General features: G+C 45.9%; 3 protein-coding genes across 7 annotated transcripts in view; all 3 read right to left on the reverse strand.

Annotated features, from left to right (window-relative positions):
• Positions 1-3623, reverse strand: hddc3 (HD domain containing 3). Of its 2 annotated transcripts, XM_068015167.1 has the most exons (4): positions 3477-3622; positions 1802-1857; positions 1021-1261; positions 1-281 (listed from the first exon to the last, which is right to left on the reverse strand). In XM_068015167.1, the coding sequence occupies exons 1-4, from the start codon at positions 3586-3588 to the stop codon at positions 148-150; spliced, it is 543 nt and encodes a 180-aa protein (XP_067871268.1). In that variant the 5' UTR covers positions 3589-3622; the 3' UTR covers positions 1-147. The 2 variants fall into 2 exon arrangements, with proteins under 2 accessions (XP_067871268.1, XP_067871269.1); XM_068015168.1 differs by lacking the exon at positions 1802-1857 and having other exon boundaries at positions 1021-1257; positions 3477-3623.
• Positions 3624-6388: 2765 nt separating this feature from the next.
• ngrn (neugrin, neurite outgrowth associated) lies at positions 6389-11128 on the reverse strand. Its single transcript, XM_068015582.1, has 3 exons — positions 10938-11128; positions 8675-8785; positions 6389-8029 (listed from the first exon to the last, which is right to left on the reverse strand). Exons 1-3 carry the CDS (start codon positions 11087-11089, stop codon positions 7369-7371), a joined length of 924 nt encoding a protein of 307 aa, XP_067871683.1. The 5' UTR covers positions 11090-11128; the 3' UTR covers positions 6389-7368.
• Positions 11129-17648: 6520 nt separating this feature from the next.
• Positions 17649-22431, reverse strand: part of LOC137350697 (tubulin polyglutamylase TTLL13-like) — a 52502-nt gene continuing 47719 nt past the window's right edge. For all 4 annotated transcript variants that reach the window (XM_068015584.1, XM_068015586.1, XM_068015583.1 and 1 more), the window contains one exon: positions 17649-18494. In XM_068015584.1, coding sequence (XP_067871685.1) covers positions 18482-18494 — 13 coding nt within the window. In that variant the 3' untranslated portion in view covers positions 17649-18481. The remainder of the gene's footprint in view (positions 18495-22431) is intronic.

Consider the following 22431-nt stretch of genomic DNA (forward strand, 5'->3'; position numbering starts at 1 on the left):
TAGTGTTTCTAAATATTTAGATTTAAAGACTGTTACCTCGGTGCAAGATGGTTATTTATAACTGTTGATTTTACAATAATACACCTAATTATACATTCATTGCCGGATCCTCCGTCTCAAAGTTTAAACTCTTCAAACAGAATCCCATTATCCAGTAAGAATGCTTCTTTCTTTGAACAGTGCATCCAAGCTCATTTCCAGGGCCTGATTGGTTCCTCTAAGTCCAGCAACAACTTGGGAAGCCCAGATGAAATATTCTTCAACGCGTTTCTCAGTCCATCCTGAACAAGGATTGAACAGAACAGTAGTCAGGGTGCAATAAAAACAAGAAATGCTGGAACCACTCAGCAGGTTTGGCAGCATCTGTGGAAAGAGAAGCAGAGTTAACGTTTCGGGTCAGTGACCCTTCATCGGTCAGGGTGCAATTGGGCTCCATTTCCTCAACCCACTGTTACAATTCATTATTTCCCAGAAAGAAAGACTTGGATTTACATTGGGTCTTATCACATCCCTAGGTGCTGTACAGACAGAGAATCATTTTTAAGGTTTTGGGCAGCCAATGTGGCAGCCACTTTCCCCATAGCTAAGTCCCTACAAACAGCAGTGAGCTGATTGGCCAGTTGCTCTGTTTTGGCTAGGACTCTGGGAGAACGCCCAGTTCTTCAAATAATGCCATGGAATCTTCAACATTCACCTGAGCCACAATAACAGGCAGATTAATGTATTTTACTCGGGTTAATGTATTTTCCAATGGTCAGCAGCTCTGACAGTGTAGCATTCCTTCACTACTGCTCCGTATTGCTTGCCTAGATTATGTGCGAAAGTGGGATTTGAAATCACAACTAACCCGACCCTATATACATACAGTTTCCAGCAAGAGACAGTTAAGAATGGGAACCCTGGCTGTGTTTCCCTGCACCAACACTAAAAGGATTCCCCAGAGATTAGGGAATGCAACAATTAGACCTGAGCGATAAACTTGGAGGAAGATAAACAGTCACAAAGGACTGTGTTCCTGACCTGCTGGAGTGCAGCGCTTGAGATCCCTCAGATTGTACAATTTATCGGCCAGTTTCACCAGTTTAGCTTCACGGCTGCAGTGAGGGGCATGTTTAATCTGTTGCTGCTTCCGCTCCTCCTTCGAAAGAGACTTATCATCTGTCACCTCAGTAACAATACTCCGCACCTTCTCTCCAAAGCTCTCCTCAATCTCGGCGAGTGTAGTGTCTGTATCTTCAACAGTGTCATGGAGAAGTGCTGCCTTGCAAAAGAGCAAAAGAAAAGACAGATAAATCTCAATCATGGTTAAATTGTGATGTAACTCAGTATCAGGTATCTCAGGACCAACTAAGCCAAGGCTCAGCTGGTAACAGGCTCAACTCTGAGTTCGAAGGTTCTGTGTTCATGCCCTACTTCAGGACTTGAGCATGTAATCGAAGGTGGCACCAAGGGAGTGCAGCATAATCAGAGCTGCCATCTTTCATAATGATATATTATGGAAGGATTCTTTGAGAAGGATATGTAGATAGGGTGAGATGAAGTAGGGTGGGTGAAGGCCCGTATTGAACATAAACACTGGCATAGGCCAGTTGGGCCAAATGGCCTGTTTCTGTGCTGTATGTTCTATGTAATTCTATGTAATACAGTAAATCGATGCTCTGTTCAAGTGGATGTAAACGATCAAATCCATTATTTGAAGACGAACAAGGAGTCAATTCTGGACAACATTCCATCAGAAACCTGGAAATGGCTCGTTCGGGTTTGGTGTAACGGCAGCAACCATCATTGATGTGACATTTACCTGTAAGATGATCACATCTGTAATTCCAGCTTCATGGGTCAAAATTCGGGAAACACCTTTAAATAAACAGAAAAACAGCAAAGAAATCCCATTGAGCAATGCCCTTCTCCGGCAACTTTCAAACTAAACACAGTGAAACAGAAATGAATGTGCATCACGGCAGACAACAACAACTTGTATTTATGTAACCTCCTTCCCGTTGAACTTCAGAAGAAGAGAAAACATGAAGGAATAAGGCACAGTTAAGGGAAGTAGACTTGCAGGAGCCCGAGACAGGGATGGAAGGAGGTAGCCAGGTGAAACATTTTGGAGAGAGTTCGAAAGGACAGCAGTGGAGTGGCTGGTGGATTGGTGTCTGATGGTGGCAGAGGCACAAGCAGCAAGTTCAGAGTGGAGGGTGAGGGCTGAGTGACGAGTTGTTATGATCTGGAACGCGCTGCCTGAAAGGGCGGTGGAAGCAGATTCAATAGTAACTTTCAAAAGGGAATTGGATAAATACTTGTAATGGAAAAATTTGCAGGGCTATGGGGAAAGAGCAGGGGTGTGGGACTAATTGGATAGCTCTTTCAAAGAGACGGCATAAGCTTGATGGGCCAAATATCATTCTATGATTAAGGCAGAGACCAACAGTCCTGCAACAAATGGGGTGGCACAGTGGTTAGCACTGCAGCTGCACAGCTCCAGTGATTCCAGGTTCGGTTCTGGGTACTGCCTGTGCAGAGTTTGCAAGTTCTCCCTGTGACTGTGGGTTTTCGCTAGGTGCTCCGGTTTCCTCCCACAGCCAAAGACTGGCAGGTTGATAGGTAAATTGGCCATTGTAAATTGCCCCTATTGTAGGTAGGAGAATTGAGGGAAGGTGGGGATGTAAGAGGGAAATGGGATTAATGTCAGGTTAGTATAAATGGGTGGCTGATGGTCAGCACAGACTCGGTGGGCTGAAGGGCCTGTTTCAGTGCTGTATCACTCTGCCTTGACTAACACCTTCCTTACATATATATATAAAAACATGTAAAAAATTTAAATCCCCCACACAAGTTCTCTGACCTCCTCTGGGAGGTACGAACCTATACCAGGAATTTATTCCTATTTATTTCTATCTTTCACGCAACAAGGACAACACAAACACTCCATCAATGAGCTCTTGGTTCTCACACCTGCCCAGGTACATCCCAAGCATAGGATTGGATCATTTGATTTTCCACCTTCCCCCACCCCTTCTTCATCCCAAAATCACAGCCTTTTGCAAGATACAGTTCCACGGGGGCTAGCATTCCTCTCGTATTCCTGCTGGTGGTCTTCACGTGTAAAGCCAGCCAGCGTTAGTCGACTGATTGACTATGGCAGGCATCACAGTTGAGCCCAGTCCTGTGCTTCAATTTAACTTTACTAAATTAACTTGAAATTAGCTTTAAGTACAAATATCCCCAAATCAGCTCATCGCCGGCTCTTCTCCCTTCCTCCCCTCCAAGCGATTGGACTTTAAGTAAACTGGAGAGTTAATTTATACTTAGAAGTCCCTCTGGTAACTTGTATTCGCACCGATAACTCTTGGTGCTTTTCAGAGTTTAATGTTGCAGTTTTATTCAATGTGCAACAAGCTTCCAGCTGGTTTGTTGAAGGAGTGAAGCTGCATTATTTTGGGGAGATTGTGTTTCAGACTCTCCCCCATCCTTACCCAGGGGGTGGTTGATGTATGGAGTTCCCTCCGGGTCTTTGCGCCGCTGATTTTTGTGCTTTTTCGCTGCAAAATCAGCGGCTTCGAGAATCCGCTGTACATCAGAACTCATTGCACCTTCCGCATCCGGAGCAGCAGCAAAAAAAAGCGGAGTTGGAAGGCGGAGCAGAGAAAACACCCTGCCCACAAATAGCAGCAGGGAATAGCCTGTGGAAACAGGAGTCAATTCCTGGAAATAAACCCCAAGGACAAACTCCCCGGCAGGACAACTTTTCCAAAACTCTTTCTCACCACAAACTGCAGTGGGACTCTGCAGCTCACCAACTCCCCACCACCTGATCCCACTTTCTATCTCTTGGTCTGTTATCCTTGCAGGTTACAGCACTTCATGTGTGTATCCTCTCAGGCAGTGAGTTCCAGACCCCCACCACCCTCTGAGTGAGTAATTTACATCCATTCTCTATTATTACTATCCAGTCAAAAATTTCCAGCACTTTCTACAAATAATCTATAACTGGGCGAGTCTGAAACACCTCATACCAGCATTAGGATTGGCGTGACTGTGTATCATGTTATCCATTTGCTCAATAATATGCTACATCCTAATGGACCTGGACAATGTATGTCAGCCAAGAGCGACGTCTCAATTCATTCCATCTTCGCTGCCTCCGGAGAATCCTTGGCATCAGGTGGCAGGACCGTATCTCCAACACAGAAGTCCTCGAGGCAGCCAACATCCCCAGCTTATACACACTACTGAGCCAGCGGCGCTTGAGATGGCTTGGCCATGTGAGCCGCATGGAAGATGGCAGGATCCCCAAAGACACATTGTACAGCGAGCTCGCCACTGGTATCAGACCCACCGGCCGTCCATGTCTCCGTTATAAAGACGTCTGCAAACGTGACATGAAGTCCTGTGACACTGATCACAAGTCGTGGGAGTCAGTTGCCAGCGTTCGCCAGAGCTGGCGGGCAGCCATAAAGACGGGGCTAAAATGTGGCGAGTCAAAGTGACTTAGCAGTTGGCAGGAAAAAAGACAGAAGCGCAACGGGAGAGCCAACTGTGCAACAGCCCCGACAAACAAATTTTTATCTGCAGCACCTGTGGAAGAGTCTGTCACTCTAGAATTGCCACTCCAGGCGCTGCTCCACAAACCACTGACCACCTCCAGGCGCGTATCCATTGTCTCTCGAGATAAAGAGGCCAAAGAAGAAGAATAGGTAAAGGTATTAGTTGATGAACTGACGCATACAGACCATTTTATGAATCCTTGTCATTTGTGTTGGTGAACTGCATTGAGATTTGTTCAATGTTGGATTATTCCAACCATCGGACAGCGCTCCTTTCAAATCCAAGTACTTCGCATCACCCAATCCCAGCACACATGTAGACTCTAGCAGGGCATTAGAACTGAACCAGGACTGAAGTGTCAGTCTATTTATTTATTTAGAGATACAGCACTGAAACAGGCCCTTCGGCCCACCGAGTCTGTGCCGACCATCAACCACCCATATGTACTAATCCTACACTAATCCCATATTCTTACCACATCCCCACCTGTCCCTATACTAGGGGCAATTTATAATGGCCAATTTACCTACGAACCTGCAAGTCTTTTGGCTTGTGGGAGGAAACCCACGCAGACACAGGGAGAACTTGCAAACTCCACACAGGCAGTACCCAGAATTGAACCTGGGTCGCTGGTCTAGATCAGGGTTCTCCAACCTTTTCGTGTAGGGGCCACATTACAATTTGTGTTTTACATAGGGGGCTGGTGAGATAATTTCGGAAAGATAAAGGCATGAAAAATTTATCTTAGTATTAATCAAAACAAATGTACATTTTTGTCAAGAAGCTTTAAATGAGACTAATTTGTTGACTTATGTTGGACACTGATTTAGTGCGATATCTGTTTTTTTTTGCTTGCACAAGTCGTCAGTGTTTGCCCACACATTTGTAGCCATGTGCAGTATTACGGATAGATGTCCATGTGTCGGGAGTGATCTTGATCACTCTTGCTTTCCCTCTCTCTTCCTATGTTCCCCCCTCAGTGTTGTTTCCCCCGTGTCCTTCCTCTTTCTCTGTTCCCTGCCGTATGTTGGACAACCCTGGTCTAGATAATGTGGCAAGTCCTGTGGAGGCTTTAAACCCACAACTTTCTGACTCTGGTCAGAGGGCTACTGCTGAGTTAAATTGACGGTGAAACACAGGTCTTTCACTTTTGAGGCCTTGGCTTCATATCCAGCACAGACTCTAGGAGGAAACATTTTGCTGTGTTGGTGATAAGGATTCGACATGAATTGAGTTTGAGTGGTCTCTGTCTAGTTCCTAGTGTGCATGCGTCCATAATATCCACTGTCCTAACTCCAGTCTCAGAGGCTTCAGGGTGACTTGTGTGGAAAATGAACCAAATGCCACAGTGGTGGGGCTATTGTTCTGAACTTTAGGCTGAGGTGAAATGGAGGGAGATTTTTGCTATATCTAACTCCATTCTCTACCTGTCCTGGGAGTGTTTGATGGGACAGTGTACAGGGAGCTTTACTCTGTATCTAACCCCACGCTGTACCTGCCCTGGGCGTATTTGATGGGGACAGTGTAGAGGGAGCTTTACTCTGTATCTAACCTCATGCTGTACCTGTCCTGGGAGTGTTTGATGGGGACAGTGTACAGGGAGCTTTACTCTGTAAAATTAGAGCTTATGGGATTGTGGGGTGGGGAAATATACTGGGATTGACTGAGAACTCATTAACAGACAGAAAATGAGAGTAGGAATAAATGGGTCATTTTCAGGTTGGTAGACTGTGACTAGAGGGGTACTGCAAGGATCAGTGCTTGGGCCCCAGCTATTCACAATCTTTTTACTCTATCTAACCAGAGACTGAAGCTATGCAAAAAGACACCACACAGTACACACATATCGACAGCTCTTTATTTCATTGTATAACAGCTGGTTTAACAGCACAGGCATAGAAAACACAGAGGATTTTATTTTGTGAAATATTGGAAGACTATGTACAAAGCTTTACAAAAAGGCAACAAACAGAAGGAAGCCCTTCCAGGAATTCACTAATCACAGCAGTGCCTCCTATTAGTTTTGGAACTTTACATATCCCAACTTAACAGAATTGGTTATCCCAGTGTCTCCAAATGAAATCGACCAAACAGTTCATTCCCTGCTCCATGCCATCGGAATTCTCAGCCAGCTGCTACTGCTGATCACAGTGACTCTCAGATAGAGGCTCCCACTCCTAACTACCATCCGGTGACCCTTGTGGAGTGAATCTCCACCTCCCACTAAGAGTCTGTGTGCTGGCTCAAGTCCAGATAGGGCTTGGCTGTGATGCTTCTCACAGTTAAATAGTCAGCCTTCATTCACAGAGAACAGCCATGTGACGAGGAACCAGGAGTAACTGGCAGGCATGAAATCAATCAAGGGCCAAAGTAGAAAGGAAGGTGAAGTGCAAATGGTGGGCTTCATTTTAGGCGTCAGCCAGTTATGGGTTCAAGTCCCACTCCGGAGACTTGAGCGCAAAATCTGACACTTTACTGAGGGAATGCTGCGCTGTCGGAGGTGCAGTCTTTCAGAATAAACATTTACTCAGGGGGCTATAAATAATCCTACAGCTCCATTCGAAGGGATGAGGAGTTCTCCCCAGTGTCTTGACCAATATTTATCCCTCAACCAACTTCACTAACACAGATTATCTGGTCATTATCACATTACTATTTGTGGGATCTTGCTGTGCACAAATTTGCTGCCCGTTTCCTACAACAGTGATGACGCTTCAAATATATTTCATTGGCTGTAAAGCGCTTTGGGAGGGCCTGAGGTCGTGAAGGGCGCTATCGAAATGCAAGTTCTTTCTTTCATCAGTGACTCGATTGTACAAGTTAGGTTTCCTGTTTGGGATTATTTAAGGAGTCTACGTTACTAATTCTATAAAGAAAATTGCCTTCCTGATCATAAAACTCGTAACCCTTCTGTACAACTTTCATTTGGTTTTCAGACCCACTTGCAGTGAGTTTCTGCAATTCCTCATCAGTCCCTTGAACAGCCAGTAATTGTTCCCCGTCAGAGCTGTTGCAGGTTTCATCGCACTCGTCCCTCTCCTCGTGGGAAGCCACCTTTCTACCACTCTTGGTTTTCATCATGTCAGGGCTGCTCTGAATTCTGAGCTGCTTGCAGACTCTCTGTTGAACAAGATCCATTCTCCCCGTCTCCTTTACAGTGGGTTTGTGCACTCTACCTTTCAAGTCAGAACGCACGGGAAACGTTACTGCTCCCTGACAGCGACTGAGCGTGACTGCTTCATCTGTGATCGGTTCAGATTTTACCAGTGCCTTTATGCTTGGTGAATCGACAGTCAGTTGTTTAGCTCTGGGAGAGAGAGTCAGCGTCGCAGCACGAGCATTTGCATCTTGCTTCATCCTTCTCTGCAATGAAGGGGTGAACTTACTCCTCAGCACTCTCCGGATAACATCCTCACTCACCGAAAATCCCTCTGCCAGTTGTGACACATTCCACTCCTCTGGAAACCTTTCCCTCAAAAACCTGAAACATGTTAGAAATCAAAGCATTTTTATCCCATTTGAAACTTAGCAATGCGTGTTAGAGAAGAACTTGTACAGAAACGAGTGAGTGAACTTATACACTGGCTAATTGTAGCCCTCTGAAACAGCGCGAATGCACCACAGTTACTTTTATTACATAGGCTACGAAGGGATGTAGGAAAGAGGAGGCCATTCAGCCTGTTCCATCATTCAATGAGATCATAGCTGATCAGTATCACAACCCCATTTAGGCAGCTTTGCCCCATATCCCTCAATCCCTTTCCCCATCAAAAATCTTTTTTCAAGCACAAGCTGAGCAAATGTACGCCCAGCTATTTAACCTCGGGAGTTCGAGCAGCCTAATTGAACCAATACACAACGACTGTACAAACCCTGGCTATTTTTTCCCCTCTCTCCTTTGCCTAGGCCACGGAATCCAATTATAGTGCCTCAACTAACACAGGCTGGGGATTATGCGCAGAACATTCTGGATCTGTGCCGCTCCTTGCAACAATCGGCAGGGTGTTGACTCACCTTAGTCATCAGGAAGCATCAGCATGTTGCATGTATTTGTTTGAGTGAAAGTTCCACGCTGACAAAGGACACTGCCACACCACAGTTTAACAGACCCAGGTTTAACTCTTACCTGATCTGCTGCATCGCTTCTGACGTTAGTGACCGTGGGAGGGCCCCGGAAAGACCTAATTCTGCCCGAATTCTCCGAAACTTAATGGCTCTCAGCTTCCGCTTTTCAGCTCTGCAAACAGGTGTAAAATGCAGAGCAATATTTTCCAAAATCTACTTGTCAATTCAAAAAGCAACTTTAGCAAATATTACAAACTAATCGTGCGGTCAATACAGATTGTTTAACATGTTTGAATGTTTTCATTATTATAGTTATGATCTGTTAGTACTTGTTACTAGTTTTTATAAAAAAATGAGTGCAACTCTGAAGCAAGCTGTTTGGTTAATGGACTACAATACAAAGGTTAAGGTGCATTTTCAGGTTATCAAGAAATGACCATTTGAAATTACCATTGTGAATTTTTGTCCATGTTTGCCAACAAGTCTTTGAAATGCTAGACACAATCATAACTAGAATTGCTCTGCCAAATCAACGAGTGACAGAATATCCTAATAGCACACAGATCAACAAAATAGTTACTAACATACTAAATTTATCAGATAATTTCAGTGAGAACAGAAAGTGCCGGAAGTACTCAGCAGGTCAGGCAGCATCTGTGTAGAGAGAGACCGAGTTAACGTTTCAGGTCTGTGACCCTTCATCAGAACCGGCAAAAGTTAGAAATGTAAAAGTCTTTGTGCAAGTGAAAGGTGGGGGAGGTGGCTGGCAGGGGGGGGGGGGGGGGGGAAGAGAACAAAAGGGAAGGTCTCTGATAGGATGGAGGGCAGGAGAGATTAACTGACAGATGTCATGGAATAGAAGGCAAATGGAGTGCTCAATAGTTGTAGTAAAAGACAAAGCATTTGTCCAGAGAGTGCTAATGGCAGAATAATGAACAGCTCTGCCCGAAAGCAAAAGACTATCTCATGGTTAATAAAATATATAAAAATAAAAAAAGTAAATAATGGGGCTCATGGTCTGAAATTATTGATTCAATATTGAGTCCAGAAGGCTGTGGAGTGCCTAATTAGAAGATGAGATGCTGTTCCTTCAGCTTGTGTTGAGCTTCAGTGGAACACTGCAGCAGGCCGAGGACAGGAATGTGTGTGTGAGAGCAGGCTGGTGAATTAAAATGGCAAGAAACTGGAAACCTTGTCCTGCTTGCAGACTGAGCGGAGGTGTTCTGCAAAGGCGGTCACCCAATCTGCGTTTGGTCTCCCCAATGTGGAGACGACCACATTGTGAGCAGTGAATACAGTATACTACATTGAAAGAAGTACAAGTAAATCACTGCTTCACCTGGAAGGAGTGTTTGGAGCCTTAGATGGTGAGGAGAGAGGAGGTAAAAGGGAAGGTATTACACCTCCTGCGATTGCAGGGGAAGGTGCCATGGGAAGGGGACGAGGTGTTGGAGGTGATGGAGGAGTGGACCAGGGTGTTGCGGAGGCAACAATCCCTTCAGAATGCTGACAGGGGAAGGGAGGGGAGGATGCGTTTGGTAGTGGCATCAGGCTGGAGGCGGTGGAAATGGCGGAGGATGATCCTTTGGATATGGAGGCTGGTGGGGTGGAAAGTGAGGACAAGGGGAACCCTGTCAGGGTTCTGGAAGGGAGGGGAAGGGGTGAGGGTAGAGGTGCGGGAAATGGGCCGGACACGGTTGAGGGTCCTGTCAAACACAGTGGGGGGGGAATCCTCGGTTGAGGAAAAAGGAAGACATATCAGAAGCGCTGTTGTGGAAGGTATCATCAGAGCAGATACGTCGGAGATGGAGAAACTGGGAGAATGGAATGGAGTCCTTACAGGAGGTAGGGTGTGAAGAAGTGTAGTCGAGGTAGCTGTGGGAGTCGGTGGGCTTATAATGAATATTATTAGACAACCTATCCCCAGAGATGGAGACAGAGAAGTCGAGGAAGGGAAGGGAAGTGTCAGAGATGGACCATGTAAAGGTGAGAGAAGGGTGGAAATTGGAAGCAAAGTTAAAGTTTTGCAGTTCGGGGCGGGAGCAGGAAACGGCACCGATACAGTCATCAATTAATAATTTTAAATACATGAAGCATTAATGTACTGTCATTAAAATGTGTGTCTAGTTGACATTGTTTTGGTTTTCATTAATGTATTTAGTTATCAATTGGTAATTATTGATTTGCAGTTAGTTATTAATTACTATTACTTACTGCAGTTACCATTAGTAAACAGTTGAGTTATATTAATATTTTAATGATAATTCTGTGGTTATTATGGTAGTTACTGGTTAACTAATGATGGCTGATTTAACTGTCTTGACCTGATTATTTCCTCCAGCTCCTCCACCACGGGCCCGGCCCCCCTCGCCCCGCCGCTGGAGTTCCTGCCCCAAGCCGGGCCCCGCAGGGAGCCGGTGGCCTGAACCCACAGCCGAGCCCGGAGGCTCCAGCGAGCCGCCACCGAGACCCACATGAAGCGCCCACCCGGATCCGGAAACCGCCACAGTCCGGATCCGGAAACCGCCACAGTCCGGATCCGGAAACCGCCACAGTCCGGATCCGGAAACCGCCACAGTCCGGATCCGGAAACCGCCACAGTCCGGATCCGGAAACCGCTGGAAACCGCCGCAGTCCAGCACCGAGGGAAACAACTCGCACCGCACAATTGTTCCGCCTTTCACTGGTTCCTAGTCACAGAAGCACAAATCTGCAGAGACATGAATCAAAGCTCTCCTGACCAATTTATTTTTATCCTACAAACTTCCCTCCTCATGGTCTGAAAGTGCTAAATCTGGCTGGGGGTAACGGTTCCCTCCAGAACCTCACCCAAGGAGCCACTTTTCACCAATGTCAGCAGGCTATCCGACCATGAGGGTTCTCACAGCTAAAACTCATCCTGTTCTTATCCAAGTTCATTAACATGGATTTCCAGCAGGCCACTTTATTCCCAACCATGGGCCAATGATAATCCCTCACCCAACTGCTCCCTGGCTGTGATCAGTTAACTCAGCACAGACCAGCAATGAAATCTGGTCAAACACCGTAGTGAAACATTAGGTCCTCTTTTTAAAGTTGCAAAAATAAATAAATTTTTTCAGTACATTTTGGAACCATCCTCTCATTGTGAAAACAAATGACTTGCACTTTAATAATCTTAAAGGGTTATTGTAGGTCAAATTAGTACCAGTCTTGTTTAAGCCAAAAACTTCAGTGCATTACTGAGTAAATGCTGCACTAGTGCAGGCAACATTTTTTTGGGATGAAATGTTAAAATATGTGCCTTGTTCCAGAGGTTTAGATATCTTAAAGATCCCTTCCCACTTTTCAAAGTTCTGCAGGTGTCCTGGCCAATATTTCCCTCTCAACCAACATTGCCAAAAGCAGTTTAACTGGCCACTTGTCACATTGCTGTCTGGGACCCAACTGAGTACCAAAGTGGCTGCTGCATCTACCTACATAACAACAGTGATTTTACACGTCCAAATAATTAATTGGTTTTGAAACGCTTTGGGATAAGATGCTGGTCATGTCTTTTCAATGTTTCCCCTATTTATACACATGACTACCAGCAGCCAATAAGGAACTTGGTTTTAAGCTCAAAAGGAAAGATTTTACATTTGTATAGCACCTTTCACAGCATCCCAAAGCACTCTACAGCCAATAAAATAATTTGGTAGTAAAATGGAGGTGATGAGACATGCAACGTACACACAGCAAGATCTCACAAACAGCAATGTAATAATGACCAGATAATATGTTTATTTCCCTGATGTTACTTGAGGGCTAACTATCAGCCATGACATTAAAGAGGACTTCCCTGGTCTCTGAAATACTGCTGTGGGATCTTTTACATCCACCTGAGAGGGAAGACAGGGCCTTGGTTTAATATATCATTCGAAAGAAAGCACCTCCAACAGTGCAGCACTCCCTCAGCACTGTACTGGCAGTGTCAGCCTAGATTTTGTGCTCAATCTCTGGAGCGGCACTTGAGCCCACAACCGGCTAACACCTAAAATATAGCCCACCATTAGTCCACCTCCCTTTCTACCTCATTCCTCAATAGACATCATGCATCATGGCCTCCGTTCACAACCTGTCTGACTGTGGAGTAGTGACTGAGCTGGGATAGATTTCCCCTCCCACTCCTTATGTTGCAAAGGAAGGAAAAGAATGTCATTCAGAGACAGACATTATTCCAGACTCCACATGGCAAATTAAAGGATCTTGTTAAATATACTTTCTTGTGGGGATATGCATGGCCTACAGTTAGTAACTGCCCACAGAAGCATGGATGGTTGTTATGTGGGAGAATCACAGATATGGACTCATGTCCTATGAATCGGTGGTTCTGCTTTTCTTCAGCATTCCTCAGAACAGCCCTTAACAATTATCAGCGACTGACACAGCCCGACGCGGGGACGGATTTTCAAAAGGAAGCGGGGTCAGGAATGGAAGGAGACGCAATTTGAAAATCGCGGTCCCTGAGTTTGTCCCCGGAACCTGACGCCTCTAGGACAGTCTGTGATTTTTCAATGCGAGGGGGGCTGGGGAAGGAATGGGGGAACCACTCGCCTCCAATTAAGGAACCATTAAGCTCCTTTAGGAGCTTGTTATGGGACTGGGGTGGGCCCTTTCCATTCTTGTCACAGTGTTGGCTCTTTAATGAGTTGCCTGCACTTCCCAGCAAGAGAGCAGCAGGTCCCCCACATGGCTGCCGCCTGCCTTAGCTGCTGGCCCCAGGCAGGCAGCTCCCGCCTCCTGGAGGCACTCGGCGCCTTTAATGAGATGCCAAGCTCACCTCCTGTTCAATTAGGGCATTTGAATTCCAAGACTGCGTTACGAGAGCAGTGCTGCTGAAGCGTGTGGTCGGGACCCTGAAATGCTCCAGGCATCGAGTTCCCGACCCCAGATCGAAAATCCAGCCCATGATGTCTACATATTGTTAATGACTTGGAACAATTGGTTGCTCCTCCCTGCTGAGCTGTTGGCATCACTATGGCCCCAGCCTTCAGCTCACCTTGTTACAATCCAACGTCAAAAGAAACCAGGTTCCATGGTAAGTCTTTTTAAATGGCTTTCGCCCTGTTGCAAAGGTGCCCACTCTCCACACATGTGGCGCCTCTTCCCAGCACCTCGTCCTTTCATGTATGAGCTTGAACAATAAGCTACTTAACCGTGAAGGGCATCACAGTCAAACACTACCCCGTGCTCATCAAAATATTCATATTCCAGCAGGGGGGAATCTGTGCAAAGATCAGAAAAAAGAATCAATTTCTAGCTCTTCCAGAGCCTCTAATGCTGCTCTGGTTGAGATTGGCTACCTCAGTACAGACCAGGGCATTGAACATAGTGAGCTGTGTTCCACTCTAAGCAAAGTATCTATCAGTCAAGGCAGCAGAGGAGTCCCAATCGTCTACAACCTCTGTCTGCGTATGCAAAACCTGACCAAATGCCATCCATGCTGGGGAGATGGTGTAGCTGTTCAGTTAATCAGGCAGAAAAAAACAGATGAATAAACAACATTCATATACACAGAATCATTTCATCATTGAGTCATTACAGGTATCAAAAACAAAATGAGAGAATATCACATGATAACCCATATGTGCAGTGAAGGTGCTTTCAATAATTTATTAATAGAGTTTTGCTGTGCAAACTACTCTCACAGATAATTCAAGAAAGTAAATTTACTTTAACAAACGTGTTACAACATCCCCTGATTGATGGCAATTCCCAAATTCCTGGGCCCAATGATGCAATTACAGGTTAGAGTGGAAAGGGGCCCATTGATCTGTTGCAGCGTTGTCCTGCTGAAGCTCCTACACACTTTCAAAACGGTTGCCAAGAACCTTACTAATGGTCATTCTGCATTGCAGCACAGTTATGTATGAGTGCAGTGTTTCCAGAAATTGACACTGTTTCAGCATCTCTAATCCCAGTTAATAGCTGTTTTGTTTTAACAAGCCACTGGGTTTGTTTTTTTGGTCGTTTCTGTTTTGGTTCTGAGGTGTTGAGTTATGAATGTTGTCTCACTTTCTACATCCAGTGGCAGCAACAAGTACTCTCAGATGAGTACAGCATGGCAGGAGTCAATTGAGTGATTTGTTTGCAAATTCTGCTATTTGCAGAAGCCTTTTCTTTTTTAAAAAAATGCTTGTGCCTCAAGTGGGAAAGGTATAGAATGCAATCTTTAAATCTTCAATATAACTGAGCATTACTGGATAGTCAGAAGCTTTTTCCCAGGGTGGAAGAGTCAGTTACTAGGGGACATAGGTTTAAGGTGAGAGGGGCAAAGTTTAGAGGGGATGTGCGAGGCAAGTTCTTTACACAGAGGGTGGTGAGTGCCTGGAACTTGCTGCCAGGGGAGGTGGTGGAAGCAGGTACACAAGCGACATTTAAGAGGCATCTTGACAAATACATGAATAGGATGGGAATAGAGGGATACGGTCCCCGGAAGTGCAGAAGGTTTTAGTTTAGGCAGGCATCAAGATCGGCGCAGGCTTGGAGGGCTGAATGACCTGTTCCTGTGCTGTACTGTTCTTTGTTCTTTGTATTAAAACTTCTGCAGGATTCATGAGTTTTGAGTGCTGCTAATGCTAGTTTCTCTGTGCTTTGCCCAATAGTATGTTTCAACTTCAACTCAATATTGCATCTTCCACTCCATGAGTGTGGGTTTCTCAATTTCCCACAATCTTGTGATTGCTTTAAGGTGATCCCATGTAACAGAGCTCTGCACCTACTCAGAAACTGGGTTGAAGCTATCCACATTCATTATCTACATACGGTTGTAATAAGCTGAAGAGAAAGGTGACTTTCATTCATCTCGGGCTGGTTGCCTCAGCTGATCTGCTGCTGAAACCCTCATCCCAGCCTTTGCTACCTCTAGACTCAACTAATCCAATGCACTCCTGGCCGTCCTCCCACCTTCCACCCTCTGTAACCTGAGCTTATTCGAAGCTCTACTGCCCGTATCCTAACATGCACCATCCTGTTCACCCAGTACTCCTGTGCTTGCTGACCCACATTGGCTCCTGGTCTGGCAACACCTCGTTTTTAAAATTCTCATCCTCATTTTCAAATCCTTCCATGGCCTCGCCTCTCCCTTTCTCTGTAACCTCCTCCAGCACAACAACCGACATCTCTGTGCTTCTCCAATTCTGGCCTCTTGTACGTTCCTGATTTTCATCATTCCACCATTGGTGGCCGTGCGTTCAGCTGTCAAAGCCCGAAAGCTTTGGAATTCCCTCTCCGCATCTCAGCCTCTCTTACCTCAATTAAGACACTCCTTAATACCTACCTCTTTGGCCAAGCTTTTGGCCACCTGTCCTAATATCTTCTTATGTGGCTCGGTGTCAAATTGTGTTACAAAATGCTCTTGAGATGCTTTACTACAGAAAAAGGGGCTATATAAATGCAAGTTGTTGTAGTTTATGTAAACCCAAGGACCAGGGTGAAAGGACAGCATGTTAAGCCACTACACTCCCGCCCCTAATCTGCAGAATGGGTGAAATAAGAAAATAAAGTTGCAACATTTTTTCAATCAGGTCCTCCACTACCCAGATTATGGTTCTTCAGTCAAGGACTTGACCTGACTCACCTCCCATCAAGAATGGAGAAACAAACTATGGACAATTTCAAGGAAGTGTTTTTTTTTAAGTTAAAGGGGGTCTGTGTGCCTTTAAGACTGAGAAGGGTTTTTCTCTCTGGGATCATGAACTAGTTACAGTGAGTGCGAGCTGCAAGCCTGTTCCTAAGCAACAGCAAGAGAGAGCGGTCCCATGCCATATTGTAACAGTTTGACTGTGTGTAAAGACTGACTAGAACTGGTTTGATGTGGCAGAACAGTGAAGCATGCTCTCACTGAAGGATTTGTCTCTCTCAGCAGAAAATCTACATTGGCCTACACGTTGTGTTTCACCTAAAGCGGAAAAGACCCCTGGAAAGGAACCTTTGCATTGTTGGAGGTAGCAAAGTCCTTCTCCTTCCAGTCTCCATCTCAGGAGTGACTTTCTACTGCTAATTCAAAATCCAAATAGACCTGTTGCTATACTCCTTGTTGAAAGAACTGTGTGATGTCTGCTGCAGCCGATGTGCCATGAATGCCTAGTCATTACAGACTGTTCATCAGACTCGCCTGGAAACTTTGAGTGGCATCTGACTGTTCAACTCTGGGATACCTCACCAACCAGAATGTAACCCACCAAGATTTACAACCCAGTATTTTATTATTCCTAAGAAACAGCTCTAATTTAAAACATCATTTTTAAAACCAGTTAACAGTTGGTTTTTGAATGTATGTGTGTGTACATGAGGGTTAGGAGGAATAAGAGGTTATGGAGTCTTTTCAAACATAGATTTATCTCAATATTGTTTAAGATTTATTTTATTGATAAATAGTTAATTTGTTGTTGTTTAAAGATACCTGGTTTGGTGTGTTTTATTCTTGGGGTTAATAAAGTGTTTAATTTGGCTAATTTCCAGTAGGTGGGAAACATTAATAATATGCTGTGACCTGTGGAGTAATGGGACTGAATTGACAGTGCATTACTCCCGCTTCAGTTGTAACACTAAGCAAAAGTGCAAGGCAGTCTGAGACACCGAGGCAGAAGAGAAAAAGTGTCAGCAATCCATAAAAGGGACAGAGAGAAAATCAAAGCTAAAGGGTGCGTAGAAGAATAAAACAAAGCAAATGGAGAAACAGAGTAAGACTAAAAGTAGGACATCCTGCTTTTTCCTGCACACTGCATTTTTCCTGCACTACTTTGGTGATTTAGATTTCTGTTTAATTTAACCCAAGCGAAAGGGTAAAAACACCAAACTTGGGTTTTTAATGTAAAAAGGGAAGACCAACAGAGGTAAGAGTTGTAAAGTTTTGAGGCCCTGGGAAAGAATGGATGGCAGTTAGGAGAAGACCGTCAGAGGAGTGAGTTTTCAGTGGCAAGGAACAGCTGTGGAACTTGAGGAGGAACACAACAACAACTTTTTTATATAGCACCTTTAATGTAATAAAACTGTCCCAAAGCACTTCACAGGAGAGTTAGAAAGCAAAATATTTGCTACCAGAGGGCAAGTTCAGAACAGCAATATCTACAGGAATAGGAGGAGGCCTTTCAGCCCCTCGAGCCTTTTCCACCTTTCAGTTAAATCATGGCTGATCATAACTCCATCCAGCCACCTTAGATCCATAACCCTTAAACCCTTGCCTCACAAAAAGTCGAAAGCAGTATCGATGGATGCATACTCAAATCAAAAAATATTATATTTAATCATTTTAATACTGGTCTGGGCAAATGTATGCTGGGGCCAGTTCGAGCAACTGCCAAGATCAGCCAACTTAATATAGGCAAGAATAAAACCGCAACCTTTCAGTCTTTTAATGGTTTTGATGTTACATTGATGACAATAAAACCTCAGGGACAGAAAGAGGCAGCTGGATCTATGCAACATCTTGCTACAACCCTTCAAAAATTTTAGCTACCACAGGAGGAATACAAGTATTCCCATAAGAAGAAATAATTTAGTTACACAATATTTAAAAAAAACATATCATTTTCATTTATTTGCTTATTTTGTGCAATGTTTGGAAAAGGGTCTGTGGACTATCATCAACCCATAGACAAACTGTCCATCTTCCTTGTCCGCTGTGGCATCTGTTCAGACCCAGTGCAGTATTTTCGGATAGCCTTCTGCCAACATGAAATGCATTCGTCTCTCTTCTCAGTTCATGCTCAGGTTCCTTTTATTTTTCCTCCCCTCATTCCACCCTGAGGAGAGGGAACTTTAAAGGCACAAACTTCACCGGGTAGCGAAAAAGTTCTTCAACCTGAAGACACGGAAAGGGAATCCAGCAATCCGCTCCTTGAAATCAGTTCAGCCGTCTAACAAGGAAGAATTGGTGACATTTGTTACTAATCAAAATTTAACTTTTATTTTCTGTACAGTTTTTTTTTTCTCTACTGCTCTGCTGAAAGCACTGACTAACTGGGGTAATATTCCATGGGCACCAACCCAAGTTGCCATTTTGATAGTTGGCAGGATTGGGCTTGCCTTTGATGCCCTTGCAGTCAAATAGCCCAGTGCCACACACTATTTAGGCTTATATTTAAAGAATAGACAAGGTTACAATGGAACCGTCCCTCAGTAAAAAGTGGAGCCTTTGGTGGAGGAGTGAAAATTGGAGGAGGAACAAAAAGGGCAGGATTTTCCCTGCAGGCTTCTGAACCCAGCTGTCAGGCTCAAATGCGATACAAAAGCCCACACCGTGTGTGAAACACTCACTCGAGGTTGCATTTTGTAGTCCCACTACCGGCAAAATGCACAGTTGCCTCCCACCAACGACCCTCCCCCCCTCAACCATCCATGTAGACACTGAATGCGGAGTTGACCCCTCCCCGCACATATACACTGAATGCAGAGTTGACCCCTCCCCCCACGTAGACACCGAATGCAGAGTTGACCTCTCCCCCCACGTGGACACTGAATGCAGAGTTGACCCCTCTCCCCACGTGGACACTGAATGCAGAGTTGACCCCTCCCCCCACATCTACACTGAATGCAGAGTTGACCCCTCCCCCCACGTAGACACTGAATGCAGAGTTGACCCCTCCCCCCACGTATACACTGAATGCAGAGTTGACCACTCCCCCCACGTATACACTGAATGCAGAGTTGACCCCTCTCCCCACGTGGACACTGAATGCAGAGTTGACCCCTCCCCCCACATCTACACTGAATGCAGAGTTGACCCCTCCCCCATGTAGACACAATGCAGAGTTGAACCCTCCCCCCACGTATACACCGAATGCAGAGTTGACCCCTCCCCCCACGTATACACCGAATGCAGAGTTGACCCCTCCCCCCACGTCTACACCGAATGCAGAGTTGACCCTTCCCCCATGGAGACACCGAATGCAGAGTTGACCCCTCCCCCATGTAGACACTGAATGCAGAGTTGAACCCTCCTCCCATGTAGACACCGAATACAGAGTTGACCCCTCCCCCACGTATACACCGAATGCAGAGTTGACCCCTCCCCCCACGTCTGCACCGAATACAGAGTTGACCCCTCCCCCCACGTATGCACCGAATACAGAGTTGACCCCTCCCCCCACGTCTACACCGAATGCAGAGTTGACCCTTCCCACATGTAGACACTGAATGCAGAGGACCCTTCCCCCATGTAGACACTGAATGCAGTTAATCCCTCCCCCCATGTAGACACCGAATGCAGAGTTGACCCCTCCCCCCACGTCTACACTGAATGCAGAGTTGACCCTTCCCCCATGGAGACACTGAATGCAGAGTTGACCCCTCCCCCACGTCTACACTGAATGCAGAGTTGACCCCTCCCCCACGTCTACACTGAATGCAGAGTTGACCCCTCCCCCATGGAGACACTGAATGCAGAGTTGACCCCTCCCTCATGTAGACACTGAATGCAGAGTTGACCCCTCCCCCAAATAGACACTGAATGCAGAGTTGACCCCTCCCTCATGTAGACACTGAATGCAGAGTTGACCCCTCCCCCAAATAGACACTGAATGCAGAGTTGACCCCTCCCTCATGTAGACACTGAATGCAGAGTTGACCCCTCCCCCCACATCTACACTGAATGCAGAGTTGACCCCTCCCCCATGGAGACACTGAATGCAGAGTTGACCCCTCCCCCACGTCTACACTGAATGCAGAGTTGACCCCTCCCCCACGTCTACACTGAATGCAGAGTTGACCCCTCCCCCATGTAGACACTGAATGCAGAGTTGACCCTTCCCTCATGTAGACACTGAATGCAGAGTTGACCCCTCCCCCAAATAGACACTGAATGCAGAGTTGACCCCTTCCAGCATACCCTCCCACCTATACACAAAATGTAGCAATGATCCCTTCCCCTTCTCGGTGGTGCCAGCTTCTTCTAGACGGGAAAGCGAAGGCGTACGAGTGCCACACATCGTTCTGAAGATTGGGAATGGATGTGAAGATCGCAGCACATGACATGGTAATGTATGCAGAGAGGTATTTTAAATATTCCAACTAGAGTCGCAGAACAGCGGAGGGTCCGCCACGGAACTGCCCCACCACTGGGAAGATCGGGCCCAGCACTCCCACCATTGGGTTCCGTGGTGGCTGCTGCTGCTCCAATTCTCTGGCCCCCCACCACCCCACTCCACCCCACCATGGAATCCAACGTCGGGCCAAGCACAAGATTCGGCGCTCAATGTCCTTAATGTGATTTTCCCTGGAGTAGCCAATTAACGGTCAGAGGGCAGGCTCGCGTCTAATTAAGGATGGCGGGTAGACTCTTGAAGTCAGAGGGCCAATCAGAGGCCTTCCACATTGAAAGCAGCAGCAGGATGCAATGGAAGGTAAGTGAGGGAGAGGATTCTTCAAAATGGAGGCACCCTCTTTCCAACGTTTTTAAAAGTTTAAATAAAAAATGGCTTTTGCAGCCTGGCCATTACAGTTGGGCGGCAGGCTCCCTGTAGGGTGGTCTGCGCTGCTGCTGCGCCCAGGCAAGCAGAGGCGGCCTCTAAGCCAGCCTAGAGCATTGGCCTCCCGGTCTGCCACCGGGTGGCTGCCTCCAGGCAACTGAACTGGTCCCCGGCGCCACCAGGAGCCGAGTCGGCCTCCATTAACAGGTCTTAATAGGCCTTTAATTAGCTACCCACCATGGCCCCCCTCCCCCTATCCTGCCTCCAAGAAAATGGCCTGGAAGCTGGATGGAACCAGGAATCCGGCATGCAGACCAGCGGTGCTAACTTTAGTGCCCGGCCACCTCCGATCCCAGCCTCGGCAGGGCATAAAAATCTAGCCCAAAGACATGCATTTATATAGCACTTTTCATAATTTCAAGACTTCCCACAGCGTATTACAGCCATAGAAGTACTTTTTGTAGTGTATTCTCTGTTGTAATTTAGGAAACGCTGCAGCCAATTTGCACACAGCAAGCTCCCACAAACAGCAATGAGATAATATTTTAGTGATATTGATTGAGGGATAAGCATTGGCCAGGGCACCGGGGAAAACTCCCCTGCTCTTCTTTGAAATAGTGCCATGGGATCTTTTACATCCACCTGAGATGGCAGACGGGACCTTGGTTTAATTTTCCCCCCTGAAAGACGGCACATCTGACAATGCAGCAGTCCCTCAGTACTGCACTGCAAATGTCAGACTAGATTTATGTGCTCAAGACTTTAAACTGATAAGAGAAGCAGCCCTGCAATTTAGAATTATCATCATTTGTTTACACAATCCAGAAACATAAAGACTGCAGTTTGAGGAGGATCAGGCTTAGATGTACCAGCTCGAGCGAACTGCTGAGTTCGAGGTGACTTGAAAGGCAGAGAGTACTTTTGCATGGAGAGAAAAAGAAAGGCAATGGGGTAGAATTCCCACTTGGCCACAGATAAACAGCGTAAAGTTAGGAAGTCCGTAGGAGTGAGGTTTATGACTGAAATAGTGAGACAAATAAACATGAAAGATGACAGGCAGGAAAAGACCTACTGATCCATGCAGCCTGTCCCATATAATTGCAATGCCTTGTGTATCATGATACTGAAATTCTACACCCTACCTGGAAACCATGTCATCTTCTGGGCAAGTTGAAGAAAAGAGATAAAAACACTGGCCAATTTGGTGCAGGGGTTTGGAGGAGGGCGGGGTGAGATCTGGGAAAATCCTCTCCCTCTCCAACCCCCTTAGGCAACTGAAACTAGCCAGTAGACCACTCTGGCCCCAATTAATGCTGTACGCTACCTACCTCTTGTACAAGGTGATCTCCACCCAAGCCAGAAACAGGTCCAGCTCTTGCTTGAAGGA

This window comes from Heterodontus francisci, chromosome 35 (genome assembly GCF_036365525.1).
Source record: "Heterodontus francisci isolate sHetFra1 chromosome 35, sHetFra1.hap1, whole genome shotgun sequence".
Classification (NCBI taxonomy): domain Eukaryota; kingdom Metazoa; phylum Chordata; class Chondrichthyes; order Heterodontiformes; family Heterodontidae; genus Heterodontus; species Heterodontus francisci.